At 40.9% G+C, this 26,789-nt stretch overlaps 1 protein-coding gene across 4 annotated transcripts in view; it reads right to left on the bottom strand.

Moving 5' to 3' along the window:
• CACNA1G (calcium voltage-gated channel subunit alpha1 G) overlaps positions 1 to 26,789 on the bottom strand; it is a 384,890-nt gene that overhangs the window by 43,796 nt on the left and 314,305 nt on the right. The window contains exons 20-26 of one of the 4 annotated variants that reach the window (XM_082272484.1): positions 21,518 to 21,586; positions 20,048 to 20,232; positions 17,258 to 17,384; positions 14,570 to 14,695; positions 14,265 to 14,354; positions 11,197 to 11,410; positions 4,822 to 4,872 (exon numbers count right to left, since the gene is read on the bottom strand). In XM_082272484.1, coding sequence (XP_082128610.1) covers positions 4,822 to 4,872; positions 11,197 to 11,410; positions 14,265 to 14,354; positions 14,570 to 14,695; positions 17,258 to 17,384; positions 20,048 to 20,232; positions 21,518 to 21,586 — 862 coding nt within the window. The remainder of the gene's footprint in view (positions 1 to 4,821; positions 4,873 to 11,196; positions 11,411 to 14,264; positions 14,355 to 14,569; positions 14,696 to 17,257; positions 17,385 to 20,047; positions 20,233 to 21,517; positions 21,587 to 26,789) is intronic. The other 3 variants (XM_082272485.1, XM_082272486.1, XM_082272487.1) reach the window with 3 other exon arrangements.

The following is a 26,789-nucleotide window of genomic DNA, read 5'->3' as shown; positions in this document are numbered from 1 at the left end:
ATACATGACAAAGAGCGGGACCCAGAAATAGTGTATCGCAGGCCCTCTGTGAATATTTTCACACAAGCCAATGAAAAAATGTCTTGACTGCACCAAGGAGCGGGAAGACTATCTCCAATGGAATCCCGGAGAATAGAAAACAGGGCAATCAATTCCCAATCTACCTAAACCTCTGAGCCCCAGAACTCTGCTTTAGGTAGACCTAATCACTAAATGGACTCTCTCTATATTATTATTATTACCATTGTTTGTTGCCATATATATATATATATATATATATATATATATATATATATATATATATATATATATATATATATATCCCATATATATATATATATATATGAAGGCTGTCCACAAGGTTTAGGAGTGTGTCTATGGCAGTGATTGCGAACCTTGGCACCCCATATGTTTTGGAACTACATTTCCCATGATGCCCAACTACACTGCAGAGTGCATGAGCATCATGGGAAATGTCCTTCCAAAACATCTGGGGTGCCAAGGTTCGCCATCACTGGTCTATGGGAATGTTTGATATATACATATATATTAAGGCACACTTAAGATGCCTTGGTTATTTTTTTCTACAAAAATTGCTTCTTACCTGCACCCCAATTTCAAGTGCAAGATTTGTTTGCAATTTTTTCCCAAGGGCTTTGTTATATCTTCCTTTCTAACACTACAATTCACTGCAGGCTTCTTTCCAGTTATATCGTGAGACTGTATCTGATTGGTTACTGAGCATTCCCAGCAACAGAGGCCCTTCCCTGCAGATAGCTCAACTTGCTTTCCCAGCCACATGTATGTAACCGGGGTGTAAAAATATGAGTTGAAATCAAATAGTAACCATTATTCTTAGCAGTCAGACTGCATCTAAAAAATTAAACAGTGGTGGTACAGGGATACCAGCTATGAATACCATTGCTGGGCATTGGCCACATTTAGGCGATTATCAAATTAAAATTTTGTGTGGTAGCCATATTTAAAGTGTACATGTGGGGTCTGTCATTAAAGGGTATATAAACCCTAATAGAATATGCAACTTAGCAGTCTTTAGATGTAGTGGCTGCATTTTTCAGGCCGAGAACACTTTCAGCAAGTACAGAAAATACCTGTTGATTGTGCCAGAAATGCAGTGTCTATGACACTTTTAGTAAGCCAATAAGACAGCAAAAACAATAATAAATCTCCTTTGTAAACTATTATCATTAATACACCATGTAATGTGAATGACTAAAGACAGACATGTTGAACATTTAGCCTGGGTAACAACCATGGCTTCTTCTGGAGATATAGTGGAGAGTGAGTTTAGCCACAAAGGAAAGGAAGGAGCACCAAGTAAAAATAAATGTGGAAAGCCCTCAAAAAAGTCACCACATCTAAGAACTGGTAAGCTGGAATTCATTACATTTTTATTTATGAGTTTAGATCACTTTAAAAGGCCTCATAGACTCTATATCAGGCTCTGGGCCAGCCAGGCCAGCCAGGCACCAAGTATTTTTAGAAAGAAGTCAGCAAGGATTTTTCACTGTAGTTTTTTGATAAATATTTCTCCTCACAGGTGAAGTATGGTTGGTATTATCCATGTAATAGCATTATTTTTGTGGTGATAATATTATGTTTAGGGGTTAGGTTTATAGGTTAAATTCTGATTTAGGGTTTAAGTTTAAGGTTTCAGTCCACCAAAGGTGGTATTTTAGTCAGATGTGGAGCCTAGTGGGCTGAGTTAGCTCCTGACTTTATATATATATATATATATATATATATATATATATATATATACAGTGCCTTGCGAAAGTATTCGGCCCCCTTGAACTTTTCGACCTTTTGCCACATTTCAGGCTTCAATCATAAAGATATAAAACTGTATTTTTTTGTGAAGAATCAACAACAAGTGGGACACAATCATGGAGTGGAACAAAATTTATTGGATATTTCAAACTTTGTTAACAAATAGAAAACTGAAAAATTGGGCGTGCAAAATTATTCAGCCCCTTTACTTTCAGTGCAGCAAACTCTCTCCAGAAGTTCAGTGAGGATCTCTGAATGATCCAATGTTGACCTAAATGACTAATGATGATAAATAGAATCCACCTGTGTGTAATCAAGTCTCCGTATAAATGCACCTGCACTGTGATAGTCTCAGAGGTCCGTTTAAAGTGCAGAAGAACAAGGAACACACCAGGCAGGTCCAAGATACTGTTGTGGAGAAGTTTAAAGCCGGATTTGGATACAAGCTTTAAACATCCCAAGGAGTACTGTACAAGCGATAATATTGAAATAGAAGGAGTATCAGACCACTGCAAATCTACGAAGACCTGGCCGTCCCTCTAAACTTTCAGCTCATACAAGGAGAAGACTGATCAGAGATGCAGCCAAGAGGCCCATGATCAGAGAGGTGGGAGACTGTCCATAGGACAACAATCAGTCGTATACTGAACAAATCTGGCATTTATGGAAGAGTGGCAAGAAGAAAGCCATTTCTTAAAGATATCCATAAAAAGTGTCGTTTAAAGTTTGCCACAAGCCACCTGGGAGACACACCAAACATGTGGAAGAAGGTGCTCTGGTCAGATGAAACCAAAATCAAACTTTTTGGCAACAATGCAAAACGTTATGTTTGGCGTAAAAGCAACGCAGCTCATCACCCTGAACACACCATCCCCACTGTCAAACATGGTGGTGGCAGCATCATGGTTTGGGCCTGCTTTTCTTCAGCAGGGACAGGGAAGATGGTTAAAATTGATGGGAAGATGGATGGAGCCAAATACAGGACCATTCTGGAAGAAAACATGATGGAGTCTGCAAAAGACCTGAGACTGGGACGGAGATTTGTCTTTCAACAAGACAATGATCCAAAACATAAAGCAAAATCTACAATGGAATGGTTCACAAATAAACATATCCAGGTGTTAGAATGGCCAAGTCAAAGTCCAGACCTGAATCCAATCGAGAATCTGTGGAAAGAACTGAAAACTGCTGTTCACAAACGCTCTCCATCCAACCTCACTGAGCTCGAGCTGTTTTGCAAGGAGGAATGGGCAAAAATTTCAGTCTCTCGATGTGCAAAACTGATAGAGACATACCCCTAAGTGACTTACAGCTGTAATCGCAGCAAAGGTGGCGCTACAAAGTATTAACTTAAGGGGGCTGAATAATTTTGCATGCCCAATTTTTCAGTTTTTTATTTGTTAAAAAAGTTTGAAATATCCAATAAATTTCATTCCACTTCATGATTGTGTCCCACTTGTTGTTGATTCCTCACAAAAAATTACAGTTTTATATCTTTATGTTTGAAGCCTGAAATGTGGCAAAAGGTCGAAAAGTTCAAGGGGGCCGAATACTTTTGCAAGGCACATATATATATATATATATATATATATATATATATATATATATAATATTCCAATAATGAAATCCCCTTTATGCCCCATACACACGTGCAGATTATCTGAAGACTTTTGTCTTCAGATTTACCTTTTCTATGTAGTGCAAGGGCCTGCCGGATTGCATACAAATTGAAAGTGTTTAGGTTTGACCTCATATTATATGGTTTTGGTAAGTCTGCAGACAAAAGTCTTCAGATAATCTGCACGTGTGTATGGGGCATTAATCTCAACTCTGTTGTTATCCACCTGGAAGTTTTGGTTGTTCTTGTCCACCTTTGTGTGTTCAGGTCTTTATTGCACATTCTCCATAAAATAATTTCCAGCAGGGATGGTAAGAACCATCGTAATGGCCAGAGCTGGTGTGTAGACCCGGGAACACAGCCCAGGGAACTCCCTAATAGAGTTGCCCAGAGATATAATAATCTGTCAAGCGGTTTAACTATCTAGTGTTTATCAGTCACTGGAATACCAGTTTTTTGGTGGACTAATCTTTTTAGTGTTGGGTTTAGATGTTGGGTGTAAGTGTATCTAAAGCCCAAACAGTTTTTTTTTTACGTTTTTGATAGAGTGGGGAGGAATTTGAACTCTTTATTTCTGTCGGTCTTCCAACTGCAGAGATCAACCCTCTCAGTATTTCCCAGTGGCCATTGTCATCAAGACAAACAGTAAATGGGAAATCCAAAATGTTACAGTTGTCACTGGAGCAAGGTGTGAGGGTAGATCTACCAATGTGGGAGGGTAGATCTACCAATGTGGACACCTTTTCCAGTGACAACCGGCTAGGAGGGGATTCCCCTAACTTTGAAGAAATTATCTCTTCATGCTGTGTCTTCAGGGCAAGTAAAGGGAAATCTCCCAAAGGGACACGGATAGCAAAACATAGAACGGAATGGGTTTTAACTCTTCCCTATTCTATCAAAAATAATAATAAAAAAAGTTTTGGCTACAAGTAAATTTTAGGCTGAAGGGTTACGATTAGAGGTTACTCTAAGGTTTTGTCTAAATGGTTAGGTTCGGGATAAGGGTTATTTTTTTATTGGCATCGGGGATGATAACCAAAAAAGTAGGTTGACACTTTTTAAAATGTAAGTCCACCCAGAACGCAAGGCATGTTTAATCACTTGCCACCTTTTTGGTCACAACTGGGTATCAATATTCACTCAACCCAGTGCTAACAATTGTACAGAACAACGTAAACTCAAACCTTTACAAGACCTTTATTTTTTGGAAGCAATGCCTAAGCCCTTTCTCTGATGTAGATATCGTTACAATAAATCATATATTATTATTAGTTTACACCAAGATGGGATGTATGAGCCAATGAAATCAACAAACAAGACGTCACACTGTTTAGTGGACTTCTGACATCAGACAGCAATTAGTCACATGACACCGCCACCGTGCTGGGACAATACACCAGATCTGCCAGTACCTTGCGTTGGACTGGCTGAGTGCTCCAACATTAAATCATCCAGCATTAGATCTAAAAGAATGAAATTCTGTTAATTACTACACCATGGGAAACACACCCACCTCTTTTACCTTCTGATCCTCTGATCAATTTTTTGTGCCAGCAAAAAAATATTTTTTTAAATTGATTTCCAGTAAGAAATGTCATTTCAGAGGTCATCAAAACAAATTGATACCATCTGAATGAATCTTAGGTCTTTTAATAATTTTTAATAAAAAAAAAATATATTACTTTTTTTAATAAACTCTTTAAAAATTTAAAAAAGGGGAAAGTAATAAAAAGATAAACTGGTTTAAGGCGTAAGGAAGTTCCATGCTTGCAATTGCAAAAGCAATATATCAAAAGTTGAAGGAGTTATTTATATTTTGTTTTATATTAATATTATTTGTATTGAAAAATGCCACTATCTTTTTAATTATTTTCGATCAAGTGATTTGTTTGAACAAGATGGACTCAGAAGTAATTTTAATTTAAAAAAATAAAAAATAAAAAAAAGGTTGTGCACTTGCATTGTGCTTGACTCAAAAAAAATCTAAATGAAAAATCTAAAAAAAATAAAGAAAAAATATATAAAAACTGTAGTTCTAAAACATTTCTTTACCCATTTTTTTTATCCTTTTTTAAGGTTAAAGTAATCTTTTTATGGAGTTTTATTTAGTTTTTTTGACACCTGGCATCGGAGCATTGTAAAATTATCCTTGGACTTTAGCGTCCCGTCAACACAAAATTCCACACCCCTAACCAGGGCAGGAAATATGTCCCAGTTTCAGCTGCAGAGAGAAGTAACTGCAGACAATCCCCTCCACTCTCTGACCCCCTCCATTGTCTCACTAGGAACTTCCCCTGACAGCTTGGTGTGTAAAGTTACCCACTGTGCTGGAAATAATATAAATTTAATATAACGAAGCTTGCAAGCAATTACAAACAGCACAGTTTTAAAACAACTTTAGCACTTTTTTTTCTACAGTTTTACATGATATATGGAGTAGAAAACTAAAAACAAAATGGAGGAAGCAAAAGCTGACAATTGCAACCCATAAGAGGTTTGATTTTATTTTAAATTATTATTTTCTTATGTTCTTAATGGCTGATCAGGTCAGTCAAAACGCTTTCCTCCAATTTACTGTATAAGCATGATGTTTCCCAATTTAGACCTTTTTTAAAAAGCGCTGAAGGCCACTTATCTCAGCAAAAATTAGCAAATATAATTAAAAAAAAAAAATTTTTTTTTTTTTTTAAATAATATCCGCCTTTTAAATCCAATTTTAAAGTGCATGCCAAGGCCTTAACTCTTTAATACTTTCAGCTCTACTGACTAATATGCATCATTAGTCCATGCTTACTGAATTTGTACATGCACAATAGTATAACATGTTCACTGTCTGGTCGTTAATTGCTGGTGGTTCATTTCTGAATATGTTATATTTTTTAATTAGTAGAAAGCATGTTTTACTATCGGATGCATACTATGGTAGCATTTGCAAGATTCATTGATATGAAAGGAGAAAGATTCTCGCATGTTTAGTTGTGTTAAATCGGCAATCCCTCGCAGTATCTTTTATTATTTTAATTCACTCAACTGGAATAAATGGTTCACCAAAAGCTGAAGCCTATTGGATGTGTTTTAAATTACTACATATTTTTTAAGGTATGAGTAGCCAAAAACTGCAGAGTTCCAATGAAACACATTTTTTGAAGGATCCTGTTCTGCCCCTGGAGTGTTTTTTTAAATCTGAGCAATTGTTATATAAGACCACGTGCTATCCTGTACACCCTGCTCCCTTAAAGTGGATATTCACTGCATCTGAGCACCTAAAAAAAACAGAAACACTATTTAATTCATTTTTTATATTCAACGCAGTTGATCCCCTTTCCTCATTATGAGCTGCCTCCTACTTATCATTATACATCATTTTTTTTTATTCTAACTGTGGGGTGGGTGGGCTTTTGAAATGATCGCAGAGACCTGTGATCCCATATAGAAGGATCACAGGGGCTCTGTGATCATTCCAGAGAGAAGAACGGTCAGATGTGTTTACAACAGCTGACCGTTATTCTCTCTCAGCGGGGGAACGATCGGAGCCGCCTGCCCCGTGCATCGGAGTCCCTGCTGATGAGTTGGGGCGGGAGCACGCCGTCAGCGGCGCGTGCTTGCCCCCTAGCTGGTTCGCGCACGAGGGGCTGCCTTCCGCAGTAAAACTGTGGCAGGCGGTCCGGAAGCGGTTAAAGTAGATCTTCATTGCAGCTGAGCACCACAATCCAAAAACGCTATTTAATTAATTTTTAATATTCAACGCAAACTCCCCCCATCCATCCCTGTCTCCATGCTTTATTTTTGTTGGTAAATTACTTTGAAAAACTACCCCCTAGCATTCCCGGGCCTTGGCCATCTTGAATAAGGGCGATTGATTCATGTAGCATTTACTTCCAGGAATCTAGAGATGCATCGAAATTTCTTCTGCCAAAACATATCTGGTGAAAATGGAGTTATCTGCATTTTGCCAATAGGGAAAAAGTTGCCAATAATGGCACGGAAAACACACGCAATTTTGCCATGATTTTACAGCGATTTTACCACAATTTTACTGTGCTTGTTGTTTTTTCATAGGTCATGTGACTCAAAAACCGCATCAAAAAACATAACACAGGTGCGGTATTGATGAGTTATTGAAGCGTTATTGATGCGTTTTCAAGGGATTTTAGCGGGGAGATGCATTTTTGGTGCGGATTCTTTAACTGACCAAAAATGCAGCAAGAAAGATTTTTAACACCCCAACAGAAGTGCAACGGACCAGAGTGAAGACATACATAGAATTCAAGGGGATACGGTTTTCTTCAGCTTTTCTTGAGCTAAAGGTGCCAATAATGGCCGACAATAGATTCATATTCATTTAAATTCATGATATTAAAAGTCGAATATAACACTAGTATATAGAAAAATATATATATTTTTTAATTTTTTTTATTCATTTTGGGTTTCAGTTTTAGGCCAAATGCATCCTGAATTTTCGATTTTGGTACTAAAATTTTCATTCGGGCGCACCTCTACTGGAATCCATCTGACCTTAGCTCAAGCATGCATGCAGAGGAGTGTGCTAATCTAAAGAACCCTTCCTCCTCTCTTCCCCTCCAGAAGACTCCTGGGATATATGACATCATTAGCCTAGGCAAGAGACCAGGAAGTAACTGAATAAATGTAAAAAAAAAAAAAACTTTGAGCCTGGGTTCGTACTGCTGTGCAGGGCGGCTCACAGCAGGGGTCCGGTGCGTCCCTGTTCTTCATTTTAGGTAGGAATCAGGCCCAAATTTTTGGCTAGATTTGGACCAGAAACGGACCAGTAGACGCACAGGACTCTTCTGCAGATCGCTCCGCAGCTGTCCCAAAGCTGTGTGAGCCGGCTCCTTCGAGAGGCGGTCACAGTCTCCTGACATGCAAATTGGTTGCAGGGAAACCAACATTCAATTCGCATCAGTGTGTACCCAGCATCCCCAGGAAGTGATGTCATAGCCCTCCGACCCAAGGACCCACGCTGCTACACCGCCGCTGAAGGATCTGCACGTCCCCTGCCTCACAACAGGAGATCGCCGCTCATCCCCCACAGCGCCAGCTCCACAAGTGATCCAGAATGACACCCTGGATGAACAGTGCCCAGATGCCCTATACAAATTGAGATGCCTGTTTTTAACGCACGTTTGTGAGTAATACTCTTTTGATTGCTATTAAACTAACTGCATTGCTACACTTAGATTGGCGCTTGGTCTTCTCACTCTCATTAGTGTTCTGCTGCTCCTTTCCTGTCCAATCACAGTCTGGGGGCTAGAAGGTGATCAAGCTGTACTTGTTAACTTTAGTAAAGAAAAGAGTTGGGTCACCAGTAGAGTGTAACCGTGCTGTATGTGACCATAACATTTCACGTGACTACAAAAATCAATAAATAAATGGTTATATAAATAAATATTCCTATAAAATACCTCATAAATTCATCATTAATTGTACAAACAATATCTAAATAAATAAACATATATAATGCAAAAAGTGCTACACTTTTCGTATTATTTCTTCACTCACAAGGTTTTTATATGTCACCCTGTGTCCCAGCCTGCTTGGATTGATTGGTGCGCTCACTATATTTATTTTGTATTTGAAATAAATGTATATATATATATATATATATATATATACGGTATATATAACAATGCATAAAAACATAGATGTCAAAAAGAATTCATAAAGTCCATATACTAATAAAAAACCACAAAAAGAGTTCATATCAAGTGCAAACATGAAGTTCATATAACCAGTGGGTCCACAAGTGCTATAGTGCCAAAAAAATGTTCCAAAGCATTATCCAGATTTCTTAGTGATCACCACCACGTGACCCCTCCCTGAGCACTGAGGAATCTGCGTGGTGATCACTGAGGAATCTGGACGGCTCTTTGGAACATTTTTTTGGCACTATAGCACTTGTGGACCCTCTGGTTATATGAACTGCACGTTTGCACTTGATATGAACTCTTTTTGTGTTTTCTGATTAGTATATGGATTTTATGAATTCTTTCGACACCTATATTTTTATGCATATATATATATATATATATATATATATATATATATATATGTGTATATATATATATATATATATATATAAATATACACATATATATTTTTATCTATTTTGTATATTTTTTAAACTATTAATAATGAAAAATTTTTAGGTATATTATAGGAACATTTATTCATATACCCATTTATTTATTGATTTGTGTAGTCACACGAAATTTACAGTCACATACAGGGCAGTTATACTCTATGTTGTACATAGACTCTGTGTCGTTTAGTAACTGCAACTTATAATTAGTGGTGCACCCAAAATGAAAATTCCAGTGCTGAAATGGAGACTGAAAACTGAAACGAACAGTTTAAAAAAAAATGTTTTTTAAATTTAATTAATGTGGCTGGCGTTTTTGCACTGAAGTTAATGGGATGCGGTTCTGCATAGAAGTCAATAGGGGCATTTTTGCATTGAAGTCACTGGGAGGCGATTTTGCATTGAAGTCAATGGGACGCAATGTTGCATTGAAGTCAATAGGATGCTGTTTTGCTTTGAAGTCAATGGGACGCAATTTTACATTGATGTCTATGGGACACAATTTGAATTAAAGTCACTAGGGGTGTTTTTGCATTGAAGTCAACAGAATGCGATTTTGCATTGAAGTCAATGGGATCGCAATTTTAAATTGATGTCTATGGGACACAATTTGAATTGAAGTCACTAGGGGTGTTTTTGCATTGAAGTCAACTGAATGCGATTTTGCAATGAAGTCAATGGGATTTGATTTTACATTGAAGTCACTACGGGATGTTTTTGCATTGAAGTCACTAGGGAGCATTTTTGAATTGAAGCCGATGGGATGCAATTTTGCATAGAAGTAACTAGGGAACATTTTTACATTGAAGTCAACGGGATGCAATTTTAGACTGAAGTTACTAGGGGGTGTTTTTGCATTAAAGTCAATAGGACGCGATTTTATATTGAAGTCAATGGTACGAAATTTTGCATTAAAGTCAACGGGACACAATTTTGCACTGAAGTCAATGGGACGCAGCATTATCAGTATCTTTCTTTTTCTATTGGCAAAACACAGATAACCTTATTTTTGGCCGATATATCGATGCATCCCTACTTTACATTTTTCCAGCTTGTGCACATTTTTCTTTTGTTTTAAGGTCACCAACTTTGTTTTGCTGTCTGATGTGGCTGGGTAAATCTTGGGACATGATGTATAGATAATCTACAGAAATACAAATTGTTTGCTAGGTAAAACAGTTTTTACAAAAGTGCATTTGTCTGCTTGAGACTGTATTTTAAATAAAAAGTTTTGGTTGGTGCTAGGCTTTAAATTTTGCTGGATAAACTGGTCCTTTGGTCTGATGACTCTGATCTTCTCCTTCAGCAAAGATCACCATGTATGAGTTTAATGGAGCAGGGTGAAAGGAATTATGGAAAATGTCATTTTAGAAAGTCCACAGGGGCCAACTAAGGCCTTCAAACTTTTGCCATGGCTCAGAAAAGGGCCAAAGAAGAACATTTATTCACAAAACAGGCTTTCGAAGAACCATTTATCAGAAAGAGAATTTAAAATAATAAAAGGAGGCCCCTTGGTTACTGCAAGGAATTGCTCTATCTTTCCCCTGACAACCAGCTAGAATACTACCTATCCATGCACAGGTAGTCTACGGTTTCCATGCTTCTAGTAAGCGGCCACTTTAGCTGGCTAGTGCGTGCCTGTCTTAGGTCAAGCAGCACACAGAGAATTGTTTTAAAGACTACCGACCGGCCAGTTCTCTCTCCTTACTCCTTCTCTTTTTCTCCATCCTGCGCAGCCTCTTCTCTTCACGTCTCTTGGCCTCCTCTTCCTCTTGGTGTTGTCGGCATTTGTGAAAATTCTCCACCACAACCCCCACAAACATGTTCAGGACAAAGAAAGCCACAATCAGCAGGAAGGATATGAAGTAAAGCAACATCCAGGGGTTGTAATTCATGACTGGCTGAAAAGAATAGACATTATTGGCATTACATAGGAGAGGAAGGGAGGATTGTCATACAGTATGTTGACCCTGGCCAGCTACTCCTAAATGGTCAGTCCTGATATCCTATTTCTTGGTAGTCGCTGGCAGGTTTAATTGCCCATTCAGAAAAAAGTGCTTGGCAGGCCAGACCCAACTGCTGATACTTTGCTTTGATGTTCCTCTGCTGCTCCGTTTGTCTGTCAGTGCCACCCTGGAAATGCCCAGTGCTTCTGGGTATTGGGGAGCATCTGACCTTCACCTCTTCCTCCCAGGATACAGTGCTCTGGCTTAAGTGGCCAATCACCAAGCCTGAGCACTATCACTTGGAGGAGGAAATAAGGTCATTAACCCTGTGAAAGCTCTGACATGGAGCTTACACAGGGTTCATACCAATCGTTCCAACAGACAAAGAGTTCAGTGGGAAAATTAAAGGAAGGTAAGTTTGATTGAGGTGGGCAGGAGGGTAGTAAGTGGCCTGTCATTAGAAACTATTACTTTATCATCTTAATCACCCACTGGCATCTTCTATTCATTAATAACTCTTGTGAATTGATTTTGGATTTCCATATCCACACCCCTACCATGGCTATAATAAGCAGGTCTCAATCTTTCATTTTTTTAAATATATTTTTATTTTGAGAACACCGTGACTCTAGAGCAACCATTTCTCGGGTCTCAGGAAAACCCGCAAAACCCAATATATTAGGGGTCATTGGGAAAAAATACCCCTTACATTGGTAGTTCGGGGGAAGAATGATCTCTATTCTGTAGTGGTGAGAATGCCACCCTTACTAGACAGTTCATTGGTGTCATAATGCTGGCTCTGCCAAGTAGCATTGCCCTTAGAACTATGGAGCACTATGAAATGGGATGTCAATCAGGCAAAATACAAGGAACACTTAGTAACCTCTGGATGAATCCTAGGGATCTTTGGAACCCATGTTGAGAATGGCTGCCCTAAAGTAAGAAGTGTCAAAAACAGTAACTAGGGAAGGAAAGCTTGCATCTGCAGGTACATAAAAGAGCCAGTAGGTGGATTAGCTCATGAGCATCCATCCATTATAAAAAAAAAAAAAAAGTTTTAGGTGGACTTCAAAGGAACGAGTCACACTTCATAAAAGAATCTGAATATTGTGTCTTATTTATAAAAAACTGTGCAGTGTTACTTATGAATGATTTATATCACTTCTTATTTATCTTTACTTTGTTTTTGAAGCTGACACTTGAGTGTCAGGGATCAGCTGACATCTGTTGCTGTCCTGCCAATGTTGTTTCCTAAATTCTGGGTGTGTGCCACAGTGTCTGATAGCAAAGCCCTGTAGATAATTGACCTTATTCTTGATTAAAGTTTTTTGTTTTCTAAAACTGAGCTAGAAGACTGACATTGAAACACAATATGGTGTAGCTAAATGTCAGTGCTACACTCCAATCAGGAAAAGGCAAAGCCTCAAAGTATGTTGCAAGTAAGTAAGATTGCAAAATCACAATAACTTTAATATTCAGATTCTTGAAAGACTGGTTGTCCTGAACATAGCCATATACAGTATTACCCAAATATAAGCTAAGAAAAGTTTTTCTAGACCTTACCAAAAAATGGCCTGCATAAAGACTGCTGTCATTTTTCAAACCCAGCTGGTATCTGCTCAGATTTAGGACAGCTGCAACTAAAGATGTGGTCCAATGGTGGCCACATTGGCACATCTATATGACTCCAGTGGGACCAATTAGGCTGTCATTCACACCACATGATTAGTTGGCTTCCATGACCAGAAACCTATAGGCAGAAATAATGGACAAGCACTGGATGACCCATATTGCCCAAGCATGAACAGCTTTAACTAAGTGTTAGATGTTAACTATAACCCACTGATCTTTCATCCAAAATAGACCATGCTCTCGATTTAGAGAAAAATTCCAAGTATGGATATTTGTACAAACTGAAGTTACATTGGTGCAACTTGGACAAATGTAACTTTGCATACACATACCTCTACCTCTCGAAGTTGGAAATCAGTGTAGCAAACACTCCTACTCCAGTGATCTCCATTACCTTCAGGGTTCCTTTGCAGAGTGGCTGCCCCCATACATTGTAAACACAGGGGGCTGGCCACTGGGCAGGGGCGCCATTCTGAGAATGCTTTGCGTCTCTCAATGTATGCATAGCATTCTCTGATTGGACGAGGTCGAGAGCAAAACGTCACCACCCCGCTTCTCTACCTCGTCCAATCAGAGAATGCTTTGCATTCATTAAAAGAAAGCAAAGTGATGTCTGAATAATGCCTCCAAGCGGGTGACCTCCTATGTTCACAATGTAACACGGTAGCTGCTTGGCACAGGACCCGGAAGCTTGTGAAGATCACTGGAGTCGCAGTGCCTATTACATCGATTTCCAGCATCTAGAGTGATCCCACCAGTATGGTATATACAATCCTACATTACATTAGTCAAAGCTAGACCAATATACCTACGTTTTATGTAAAAATATACTGTACACAACAGGAATTCTTCTTTAAAAAGACACTTGAAAAATAAATGGTGTACAGTAACCCACAACAACCAATCAATGCCTGGCTATCATTAGGCAAATAATAATGAACTTTAGCTGATATTCAGTTGGTTGCTAGACATCATTGCTAAATTTCATCTCAACAAGGCCATCTTTTCAAAAAAGTATTGTTCACTGTCAACTGCTGTTTACAGTAGACAGACAGAGACAAATTTGAAAGCATACCCTTGGACCTTATTGGCTATTACAAGAATGTAAAATTGCTTTACGATTATATACTGTACATCAGAGCAACACATGTTTTTTTAGACCTCATACACCATGTACCTGCTGATCAACTCCGACGGCGTCCAACCCATCATACATGATGTCTACCCATCCATCTTTGGACGCCAGAACAAACAACGACATGAGCGCCTGTGGAAATACAAACATACACTGACCATGAGGACTGCCCCAATCTCAAGAGAACAGAATGTAAACATCAGATCGATCGATAAATAGATAGATAGATACATAGATAGATAGATAGATAGATAGATAGATAGATAGATAGATAGATAGATAGATAGATAGATAGATAGATAGATAGATAGATAGATAGATAGATAGATAGATAGACATCTACACACCTGACCAAGATTATCAAAGTTGTATTTGTGTCGGGCCCATTTGTATTTAGCTTCTTGACAGTCTGATTTATTTGTAATATTTTTCGTATCTTCTCCCAGACAATAAAAGAACTTTCCCTTAAACAGCTATAAAGAAAAGAAACATAATGACTCAGACTTTTTTTTAATATAAAATACTCTTTTTCATGTATCAGTGTCAGTTAGGTCAAACCAATGGGGGGGGGGGGGGTGGGTACCTTTTTCTGACAGGTATCTGCTCCCATTTCCACAATTCTTGGGGGCATGGCCTGGCGAGAGTCCAGGCTGAGGTTGTCTCTCTCATATCACCATAGGACTCCGTGGATGTGAGGCACCAGGGATCTTTCCTCTCTTCCTTCCCCAATTCTTGTCTAGGTGAGAATTACATAAGTGTGCCTTGCCCACTCCCTGCCCGCAATCTCCTGGGACATTTCACATTAAGTGTCCGGGCCCACGGTAACTCCTTAAGTAGTACAGGGGAATAGCTCTGTTCTAGTGACATACACAGCTTGGCCTGCACCAATCAACGAGACACGTCATACGCACAGCAGTATAATAGCTAGCTAGGTCAGGAAGTTCCATTCCCCCTTTGACTTTAGGTCAGATAATGATAACCTTGCTAAAACGTAGGACTTTGTTTTGCCAGATGAAGTGGTTAAAGTCAGATCTACCTGCCCGGAAGAAAGACTGGGGTATGTGAACAGGCAGATTCTGGAGCAGATAGAGAAGTTGGGGCATTGCCTTGATTTTTAACATGTTGCACCTCCTGCACCATGAAAGAGCTAATGTTGTCCACTGAGCCAGACCTTAACTGAGAGCAGGAACGGGAGAAAGTTCAGCTTAAATACATTGAGTCCATCAGAATATTCGTGCCTAAAGCCTCGTACACACGCGCCGAAAATCGGCAGGGAATTTTCGTCCGACGACCGATCTGCCTATTTTCGGCTTGTTAGTATGATGCCTCCGACAACAGACTCCGACTTTTCGGCCGAAAAAAAATCTGGTGTGCAGGCTATAAAATTTTTGTTGGCCGTCAAACACGGCCGATTTTCATGCAGTCAGTACAGATTTCGACAGGGAAAAATCTTATGAGCAAGACTGGGCATGCTCAGAAAAGAAAGAACACAAAGAAAGCAATCCAACACATGACATCACTTCTGAAGTAGAATTCTGTCGGGCGAGAAAATTCGTGTGCAGTCTAGGCACATTCCAACCAACAAAACACCACTCTGGACAAAAGACGGACGACCGGTCGGCCGATAATCGTTGCGTGTGTACTAGGCTTAAATATCTGAGCCTGAGCAGCCCATCAAAATGGTAAGCTGGGGAAATGGCCATCATGATATGCTAAGTCATAGAGATACTTAAGGCCTCTGATTTCTGTAAATGTAACTTAAAATTCAACAAGGAACCGTAGGTCTGAAGTTCACGAAGGAGAGAATGTAATGAGACCATGGAGTTTGTGACATAAAAGGATAGGTCGTCAGTTTAGGCTGTAACCTTGTGGAATCCTCAAGTGAAAACCCCTGAACTGTCTGAATTGGAATGAATGTGTTGTAGTAGGGGGTTTAGGGGGGGACAGATATTAAAGACATTTTTTTTTTTTAATGAGTTGACCGACTCTTTGTGAGAAGGAGCTATAAAGATAAAGAACAACCATTGTGTAGCATTAAACTGTTCACATTGGGGCAATTTGACATGCGAATTGACATGTCAAATTGCATGCCAAATCACAGGCTTTTGCCGGTAACCGTCTGAATCGGTGCGACGTTGACTTTGTGGCACTGCACCAATTTCCAAAAGTAGTTCCTGCACTACTTTTGGCAACTTCAGGTGCGATTTCAAAAGACATCTGTGCATGAGCCTGCACAAACGTCTATCAAATCGCCCTCAAACTCGCAATGAAATGTGGGTTTGAAATCGTGCAAGGTTCAGCTGAACCCGCACAATTTCAAACCCGCCGCCAATGTGAACGTACCCTTAAAGAGGACTTCCCCCATCCCCTGCAAGAAAATGGCAATAATATGGAATAGAGTGTACATAAGCAAGAACACTTATCAATGTTCATGCTGCCTTTCTTTCTTGGACACCATCTTGTCCTTCCTTGAATGCGTGTGATGGAGAGCACAATGTCATGAGCCTCATTTCGTGCATGAGATGTACGACATTACATTCATCTGTTCCCCCAAAAATTTTCTAGAGATCTCAGGAGAAAGGGCCCTTTCACACCTGTCCGTTCCGTTTTCTGCTCAGTGGGGGATCGATCCGCCGATCCCCGCTGAGCAGGCGGATGACAGCTCAGTCTCTGCTCTGTGTGCGGAGACAGAGCTGTCAGATCCCTGCAGTCCTCTATGGGTTAATCGAATGAGAACGCACCGCCTGTCCATTCTCATCCGATCCGCCAGACGGATGGAAAATAATGTTTCCATCCGTCCGGATTTGACGGACAGGATCGGATGTCAGCGGACCTTTTCTCGCTGACACCTGCTGCCCCATAGAGATGCATGGGGAATCAGTTCAGATCCGCCTGAAAAACTGACAGGTGGATCTGAAAGGTCTGTTTGTGTGAACGGGGCCGAAATCAACATCATCAAGTCATGGTGGCCTGTTTACAAATTCAGGCTTTAGCATTTAGCGTTTTCAGTAAGCCCACAGCACTTCAAAACTTACCTGAACTCCGAGAATCCCAAATATAATGAAGAACGCGCAGCAAATCACCACAATGTTCCCAATAGGTTTCAAAGAAGACATAAGAGTCTCAACGACAAGTTTTAGCCCTTGGGCACGACTTATTACCCTATAATAAAAAAAAATATATATATATATACATATGCATTATTACATCCTTTAAATTATAGATATTATTCCATTTACAATCAATGTGTGAATTACCAGTCTTAACGGCTTTGAGTCAATTCCATGCTGTGAAAAACAACATTGCAGATCATTTGGATGCAAATTCAAAGATATGCAAAAGTTGAAATTGGGATTGTAAACCGACCGTGACTATGTAAAATGCTTAGTCCCTGGGAACTTTGCTAGTTCAATATTAAGAAAATTATAAGGTGCATTTTAGTTGGAGTGAGTATTTAGGGAGATTGGTATCAGAGTGTATGTAAATCCTAACCATTAACTGTTTTTTTTTCTCCATATATAAATATATTTATTTTTCAAGAAATAAAACTTTTTATGGAAAAAGTTTTTTAACTCAGCAGCATGAAGACCTGTATGTATCCTATTTTAGTAAGGCCTTGGTCATAGTTTCTTCTGTGTGAAACACTAAAGTATATAGTGAACCTCTGAGGATAGACAAGAATGCTGCCAGAATTTTGAAAGGGATCAGGTTCTTAAGGGTATTGTGCTGACCCTGATCACAGCTGGGAACCATTGACTTTTTCCAGCTACTGACCCGCAAGCATACAACCATTGAAGTCTAAAAACGAAGTCTAAAAAATGATTCAACGTAAAAAGATCAAAAGAAGATAGTAAAGCCAAGTCACACCTTTATATCTCTTTAGTCTCTTTATAGTCCATGTTGTGATTTATGACTGATCTTTGCTTATGGCACTTTTCCACTGCAAGTACCGGCTCGGCTCTACTCGGCCCGGTTTGCTTTTCCACTGCTGGTACCGCATGGTACGGTGTTGGAACGGTTCGGTACGGTACGGTATGGTTTGCTTTTCCACTAAAGTAGTACTAAAGTTAAGTGGGTGGGATAACAACGGGGTGGGTGGGATTCTCTGACCAATCAGTGGCTAGTAGTGACTGCATGCAAAGGATTGTGGGATATGGTACCGGGTATGGTACCTCTTGGAACCACAATCGAGGTGGTACTGTTTTTGAGAGCCGTACCGTTCGGTTCCATGCAGTGGAAAAGCGCCACCGTACCGTACCGTACCGAACCGTTCCTACACTATACCGTGCGGTATCAGCAGTGGAAAAGCACAAAAGCGAGCCGAACCATTCGGTTCCATGCAGTGGAAAAGCGCCATTAGACTTGCCTTAAAGTGGTTGTAAACCTCAGCCATGAAATATGAACAAAGCATATCCCTCTATATTGTGTATTTGTCTCAATCCAGAGCAATAAGTGTCACTTCTGTCTGCTGCCTCGTCCCTCTACTATCAGCATGAATCACTTCTGAAAAGTTTTCCTGACACCAAGAGAAAAATGGTGACAGGGGATCTCCAGCTGATTGACAGTCTCAGCTCTGTTCTTGTTTGCTGTGTGGAGGGGGGGGGGGGGTGTCCTTTTCCTTCAATCAACCCTCAGAGCTCTCTTCTCCTATGCAGAGTATCACTTCGGCTCTCTGTCCCCATTTTTCTGACAGCTCAGGCAAGCTTGAAAAATTTTGCATGTTGAACAGATGTAGAGGTGAGAAGATAAACAAGTACAACTTAAGTAAGAGAATTTGATTATTCTCAGAGTATCACCTGAGGCTAGTCACTTCACTGGGTATATGTAAGGGTTTACAACCACTTTACTATAACAGTTTTGCTTCTTGTCCTCACACTGCAGTGCTCTATAGTGGCATTGCTGAGTAACAGCCACACCCCTCATCACAAGTGTTGTCACATAGACTTGTATTGCAGAGAAAGAACAGAGGTGTGTCTGACCAAGTCCGCTACTGAGTTCTGATTAATCTGGGTCTAATTTGAACAACCTGCATAACTGTTGTAAGAGGAAATTGGAGGTAAAACTATGAATGTTTTGGGGTTATTTTTAACCAGTATCGAGCCCCCTTAATGAACTTAGTTAACTTGTCTTCTTCTGAATATGAACCTACTGTACAAAACAGTAAAGAGGCCTGACTGCGAAGAAATCCATTGGCTCTTGAAGATCTGGACTTGACTTACTAGAACACAGCAACCAGTCATGATTTACTTTCTAGTGATATAACTTTACTAAACAGAAATGTGAATGCTGTATGTAGGGCTGTCTTTAATTATGATTGGACCCTGGGCAAATATTTTCTTGGGCCTTCCCAAAACCCACTTATTACCTCTTTGCAGCCAGTGCAGGCTCAAGGGGCAGCTGCTTTGGGCCCCACAGCAATGACTGGACCCAGGGCAGCTGCCCTTTTTGCCATGTGTTAAAGACGGCCCTGGCTGTATGTAGCTAACTGCTATGATGATAAAGTCAAATAATTCACAAGGAAGAAGTCTTTTTCTCTATTATACACTGCTAGCTCCCCTCCCTACAACTAGCAGAGGAACTGATAGACAAGGACATAAGAGTAGGCTTTCAGCTTCAGGGGAAGATGAAACTGATGAAATGTCCTTCTGACCAAACCATGACTCAACGCTTCCTACACTCCTGCCTTGCCCTTTAATACATTGCTTATTAAAGAGAGGACCACCTTCTCCATAATTATTATAAAAATTGCATAGGTTAATTTTCACAGGAGGCATGAGAAGAAGACACCTATTGTTATTTTATGGTATGTAAATGGATTGACTTACCGGAGTGGTCTCAGAGTTCGAAGGAGTCTCAGTACTCTTAACATGCCCAAAATCTTGGTGCCACTGTCAGAGACCATGGACACCAGGATATCAATGACAGAAATTAATACAAGCATTCCATCTAGGATATTCCAGCTACTCCTCAGATAGGCCTTTCCACCAAAGCACAAATTAAGGGCTACCACCTGTAAAGAAAGCAATGAGATAGTAAAGGTCAAGCAGGAGGATGATGGAGGCAAACACAGATCATAGAAGTCATACAGGGCTGTTCTGAGCCAGGTATTGGCAAAAACTCCTACTGTTAAATAACTGAGCCCTGGTGTACAGATCTGCACCACAACGTCTCCATACGGTGACTTTAAGGTATATGGTCAACACTATACAGTAGGTTACAGGGAAGGTTAGTGTTAACCTGGCCATAGATGGTTCAAACCATCTATGGACAGGCTGAATGTACCTAAGTTGATACACTGACTTGGGTACAACTAGCATGTTGGATTTTTTGGCATGTGATTATTGCCTGTCGCTATGGCTGCTAGCAAAATTCACTGTGTTCTCCCAGAAGTGATGGCACCCCTTGCCCCCCTGCCGGAAGAACACGACAGCTCTGTGGGAGGGATTCTCCCATCAACACTGACCCGTAGTTGCAGGAAAGAAAATTGCACCATCTATGGCCTGCCTTACACAGGAGGCTAGTGTTAGGGCTACAGAGATAGTCAGTGTTAGGGCTACAGAGAGGATTAATGTTACAGGTTAGTGTTAGTACAGGTTAGTGTTAGGGTTATAGGATTGTTACTGTTAGAGCTACAGGGAGGGTTAGAGTTACAGATTAGTATAATAACAGGTCAGTGTTAGGTTTGTGGGAACATTTGTGTTAGGGCTATGGGGAGGGTTAGTGTTAGGATTACAGGTTAGGTTAGGTTTGGATTTACAAGGACAGTTAAAGTGGTTCTAAAGGTGGAATGTATTTTACCTTAATGTATGCTATGCATTAAGGTAAAAAACCTTCTAGGTACTGCTTCCCCCCAGCCCCTCTTATACTTACCTGAGCCCCATCTCAATCTAGCGATGTGCATGAGAGCAGCGGCTCTCCTGGATCTCTCTCTCTCTTCTTTCTCACACAGCAGTGGGAGCCATTGGCATCTGCTGCTGTCAATCACAGCCAGTGAGCCAATGAGGAGCCAGCGGGGGAGTGGGGCTGAACCCTGCCCTGTGTTCGAGTGAGCAATGAGCAAGAAGTATTGGGGGGCACCACTCAGCGGGGGGGGGGGGGGGGTCAGGACCAAAGAGAAGAGGATCAGGGCTGCTCTGTGCAAAACCATTGCAAGGAGCAAGTTAATATAACATGTTTTTTTTTTTTTTTGTTACAACCTTTACAATCACTTTAAGCTGCCATACACTAGTAGATTTTCCATTGAGCATTCATATAAAAATTCCCAGTACATTCGACAACTTGACATTTCCTCTTACCTTTACTGTCATCTCAGCCAAGAAAATCAATGTAAATATGTAGTTGGATAGTGTCAAAAATATTCTTTCCTGAAAAGAAGGTAACAAAATATTGATTATGCTCAAAGCAGAATAAGTGAGATTTAGGCTCCATGCACACTAGACATTTAAAAACTGCAGGGTTGTGGGGAAGAGGTTACTGCCAGGGTTGAGGGGAAGAAGCCCTTGTCCCCATCAATATGAAGACAAGGTGCTTTGCCCCAAAGACCCCCTCCCATGTTGAGGGCATGTGGCCTTTTATGATTCAGGAGTGAGCACCCACCCCCTTTCCGGACCTGCCAGTCTGCATCCTCTGATAATGGTCTGGTATAGAATTTAGGGGGCCCGATGGCATTTTTTTAAAAACAAAATGGTGTGGGGTTCCCCTTAAAATCTTTTCCAGACCCGAAAGGGCCTGGATTGGAATTGGGGGGACCCACACGCGTTATTTTTTCACATTTTTTTTTTTTATTGCCGGCAATTGTTTAGTTGACATTCTGCTGTCAGTGGGGAACTCCGCTGACAACTGATGAGTCCTCCATTGTTAAGGACACAGCAGCCGGCTTCCCGGCCTGCTCCTGAACAACCAGCTATACACTGGTTGTTTAGGACGCCAGCGAGCCGCTGGCTAAGAAAAAAAAAACAAAAAAAACCTGGAAAACATTTCTCAGCAGCGGTTACCAGCATCTAGGAGAGTTCAGCATTTTTTGTGCTGGAAAAACGCTCCAAAAAACTCTACAAAATCATTTGTTTTCTGCTCCTGGATGCTGAAGTTTAAAAAACACCAAGCCTAAAGTAGTGTGCATGGACACAAAGGATAACACTATTTAGTTTCTATGAGCTTAAAAAACTCTAGTGTGCTTGGAGCCTTAAGCTGCATACATGCCTTTTTATTTTATTTTCAATACATATACATTTGCACAACAGTTTTGGGTCGTCCGCACTCTGCATCACGTGAAAGACGCTCAAAACTGTTGTGAAAATGTTTATGTATCAAAAAGGGAATACACTTCATACATTGAGCAAGAACTTTGTTGGAGTGCTTAACTCTTGGATTTACTATAACTTGACAGTATAGAGCCGGATGGTTACTTTGTACCCAGGACACAGAATACTTGCATCTCACCCCCCGCTGCTGAACATATATATCAGGGAGCCTACAATCTAAGGTTCCTAAGTCACATGCATACATACACATACTAGGGCAAGTTTAGACAGGGGCCAATTACCCTACCAGCATGTCTTTGGAGTGTGAGAAGAAACCAGACAATCTAGAAAAACCCAAGCAAACAAAAGAGAAGATCCAAACTTTATGAAGGTAGTGTCCTGGGTTGAAACCAAGGACCCTAGTGCTGCAAGGCAAGAGTGCTAAATATACATATACGGATATCTCAAACATATATTGTGATTGAACACTGCACCCGGCAAATGCCTGCGCACTACCATAATGCAAGTGTAGCATCCTTCTAGTTAGGCTGCTAGGCAAATTTGGTTTCAGACTCCTTCTGTAATCAGGGGATCAGTAATTGTTTGGTCTGGTCCTTTCAGGGCTTCACAGACTTGGTATAATTGTTTCCCCCTGCCTCTAAAAGAAGTTTCTGGAGATTAGGGAGGGAGAATTCAAATGACAAGCATGAATAATGAGTAGGGTCTAGCCAATCCCTAGGGAGGTGTGCCCAGATGGTGGCTGGGAGGCTGTTAAATAGTCTGGAGCCCTGCAGAGAAGAGTTCCTTTATTCTTCTCTGTTGAGGGGATGAATCTGAGCTACAGGAATGGAGGCTGCTGCCCTGGAACACTTTGGACTGGATGCTGCACTATTCTACTAGGGGCTTCACCTATGGACTGATCCTGTTCCAGGATTTTGTGAGTAGAGCCTCTTTTCTGTGCTGTGAGCATAGAGACTGTTCCAGTCTTCATTTACCTGTACTGCAATTAGTATGACGACTAACTTTTAGTACCTAGCTGCATGAGACAGACTGTTTTATTTTGTTGGAGATGACAGTGTCCTCTGCCTATTATGCTCAAGTAATATTGAGTATCCTACACCTCCCCAAACCCTGTCCTGTTACAAGCAAATACACTTTAAAGAAAGACATGCCTTAGACCAGGGATCCTCAAACTACGGCCCTCCAGCTATTGCGTAACTACACATCCCATGAGGCATTGTAAAGCTCTGACATTCACAGACATGACTAGGCATGATGGGAATTGTAGTTCCGGAACAACTGGAGGGTCATAGTTTGAAGACCCCTGGTTTAGACTGTTCAATGAGCTGAAGTGAATGGACTGTTACTGTGTGCCTGGCTGCTTCTTCACAGACTTGGGAAAGGAACCTGTTCTTCAGCAGCCCCCACAGGGTAACGCTACGCAGGACTTGGCACCTCCTGGACTTGAAGAGTGTATAAGTGCAAATTTAATGGAAATCTGACATTTTAGTGGGGCACAGCTCGTGTTTAAGGTAACCTTAAGAATGGTGGGCAACAATCCTCTAAAACATGAGATCACCATTATATTTGAACATGTTCTATGAGGGCCCAGTCTCGTTCTACTGATAATATACTGGTGTATCTCATAAAATTAGAATATCATCAAAAAGTTAATTTATTTCAGTAATTCAATTAACTTCTTCCCATCCGCGCTACAGCCTATATACGGCTGCAGCGCGGACTCGAATTTTCGGGAGGCCGTTTTTAAATGGCCTCCCAGTGACACGCGGGGAAAATCTGTGTCTGCCGTGTCCCTTGGACACGGCCGATCACAGATCGTGGTGAATGGCCAATCACAGCGGCCATTCACCACGTGATCGGGCCGTCCAATGAGCGATGATCTCATATGTAAACATATGAGATCATCTCTCATCGCCGGCGCTCCTTCCTCACACGGAGCCTGCAGTGTGAGGAAGGAGGGGGAGCCTCACAGCGCCGGGGACACAGGAGAGTGTAATCAGGGCACCGATCACCAGTGCCCTGATTACTGAAGGTAAAAACACACACACAGTGCCCCCCCATCAGTGCCCACAGTGCCCGCCATCAGTGCCCCCCATCAATGCCCACAATCAGTGCCCATAGTGCTGCTAGTCAGTGCCCATCAGTGCCTGCTCATCTAGGCACTGATGAGCACTGACTGGCAGCACTATGGGCACTGAGTGTGGGCACTGATGGTGCTGCCCATCAGTGCCGCTCATCAGTGCCACCCATCAGTGTCCAGTGCCATCCGCCAGTGCCCATCAGTGCCGCCTATCAGTGCCCATCAGTGCCCATCAGTGCCACCTCTCAGTGCCCAGCAGTGCCGCCTATCAGTGCTCATCAGTGCCGCCTATCAGTGCTCATCAGTGCCGCCTCTCAGTGCCGCCTATCAGTGCCGCCTATCAATGCCGCCTATCAATGCTCATCAGTGCAGCATATTAGTACCTCCTCATCAGTGCCCATAAGTGCCACCTCATTAGTGCCCATAGGTGCCACCTCATCAGTGCCCATCAGTGCAGCCTATCAGTGCCCATCAGTGCCGCCTCATCAGCGCACATCAGTGAAGGAGAAAAATTTATTTTCAAAATTTACTCGCAGAAAATAAGAAAAACTTTTTTTTTTTTTTTTCAAAATTTTCTGTCTTTATTCTTTTTTTTTGTAAAAAATAAAAAACCCAGAGGTGATTAAATACCACCAAAAGAAAGCTCTATTTGTGTGAAAAAAATGATAAAAATTTCATATGGGTACAGTGTAGCATGACCGCGCAATTGTCAGTCAAAGTGTGACAGCGCTGAAAGCTGAAAATTGGCCTGGATGGGAAGGGTGTTTAAGTGCACAGTAGGCAAGTGGTTAAAAAACTAAACATATTTATTATAAATGCGTATCACACAGAGGGATATATTTCAAGCATTTCTTTCTTTTATTTTGATGATTATTGCTTACAGCTAGCAAAAACCCAAGATTCAGTATCGCAGAAAATGTGAATATTACAAGGATTAAAAGGATTTTTAATACAGAAATGTTGGCTTACTGAAAAGTATAAAGTATGTGTGCCCAGCACTGTCTACCAAACATTCTATGCACAATTACATATAATCACTCCATGCAAATTGAATGAAAACAATCCAAATACATAAATTGATGAATGCATATATGATACAACAAATAAAGTTCATATAGTGCAACATGTATTTACTCCTTTAAAGTGCAATCCGTGCTTCAATGCTCTTGTGCCAGTATTGTGCAATAGGAAACCATAAAGTGCTGTGCTCCCCTCCTCTTGTGCCCTCACTCACCAACTCTCAGAAGAAAAAACGCCTGTTAGGAAAATGACAATCCTTGGGTTTCTGTGATGGGTAATTCTGAACTCTCTCATGTACTCCAATAGGATGGCAGCTCTCTCATGTTCGTTTTCATGAAAGGAGAATCAGGAGATATCCATTGCATAATTCCATTTTATTAAAAAACTTTTTTTTTAAAAACAAATCGAACACTCACATGTATCTTTCTTGTATAAAAAGCATATATCGCTGCCTTGGAACACAATTGCAGCGGTTTGTGCTCCAAATACCGGATATGGTGTCAATGGAAGTTTCCTCCTGCCTAATGCATTTCGCTTCTCCATTAAAGGTGCTGACTTTGGACATGATAAAACAGAGTGGACCAACACCAGCAGATGACATGGCTGCCCAAATCATCACTGACTGTTGAAACTTCACACTGGACCTCATGCAACTTGGATTCAGTGCCTCTCCATCCTTCCTCCAGACTCTGGGACCTTGATTTCAAAATGAAATGCAAAATTTTCCACAGTCAGTGATGATTTGGGGAGCCATGTCATCTGCTGGTGTTGTCCACTGTGTTTTATCAAGTCCAAATCAATGCAGCCCTCTACCAGGAAATTCTAGAGCACTTCATGCTTCCCTCTGCTGACCAGCTTTATGAAGATACTGATTTCATTTTCCAGCAGGACTTGGCACCGTCCACACTGCCAACAGTACCAATACCTGGTTTAATGATCATGGTATCACTGTGTCTAATTGGCCAGCAAACTCGCCTGACCTAAACCCCATTGAAAATCTGTGGGGTATTGTCAAGAGAAAGATGAGAGACACCAGAACCAACAATGCAGATGAGCTGAAGGCAGCTGTCAAAGCAACCTGGGCTTCCATAACACCTCAGCAGTGCCACAGGCTGATCGCCTCTATTCCACGCTGCATTGAAGAAGTAATTCATGCAAAAGGAGCCCTGACCAAGTATTGAGTGCATACTATACTGTACATGGACA

Source organism: Pelophylax lessonae (genome assembly GCF_965119305.1).
Source record: "Pelophylax lessonae genome assembly, chromosome: 11".
NCBI lineage: Eukaryota > Metazoa > Chordata > Amphibia > Anura > Ranidae > Pelophylax > Pelophylax lessonae.
The sequence above is the reverse complement of the archived record's forward strand: the minus strand, read 5'-3'. Positions and strand labels throughout refer to the sequence as shown.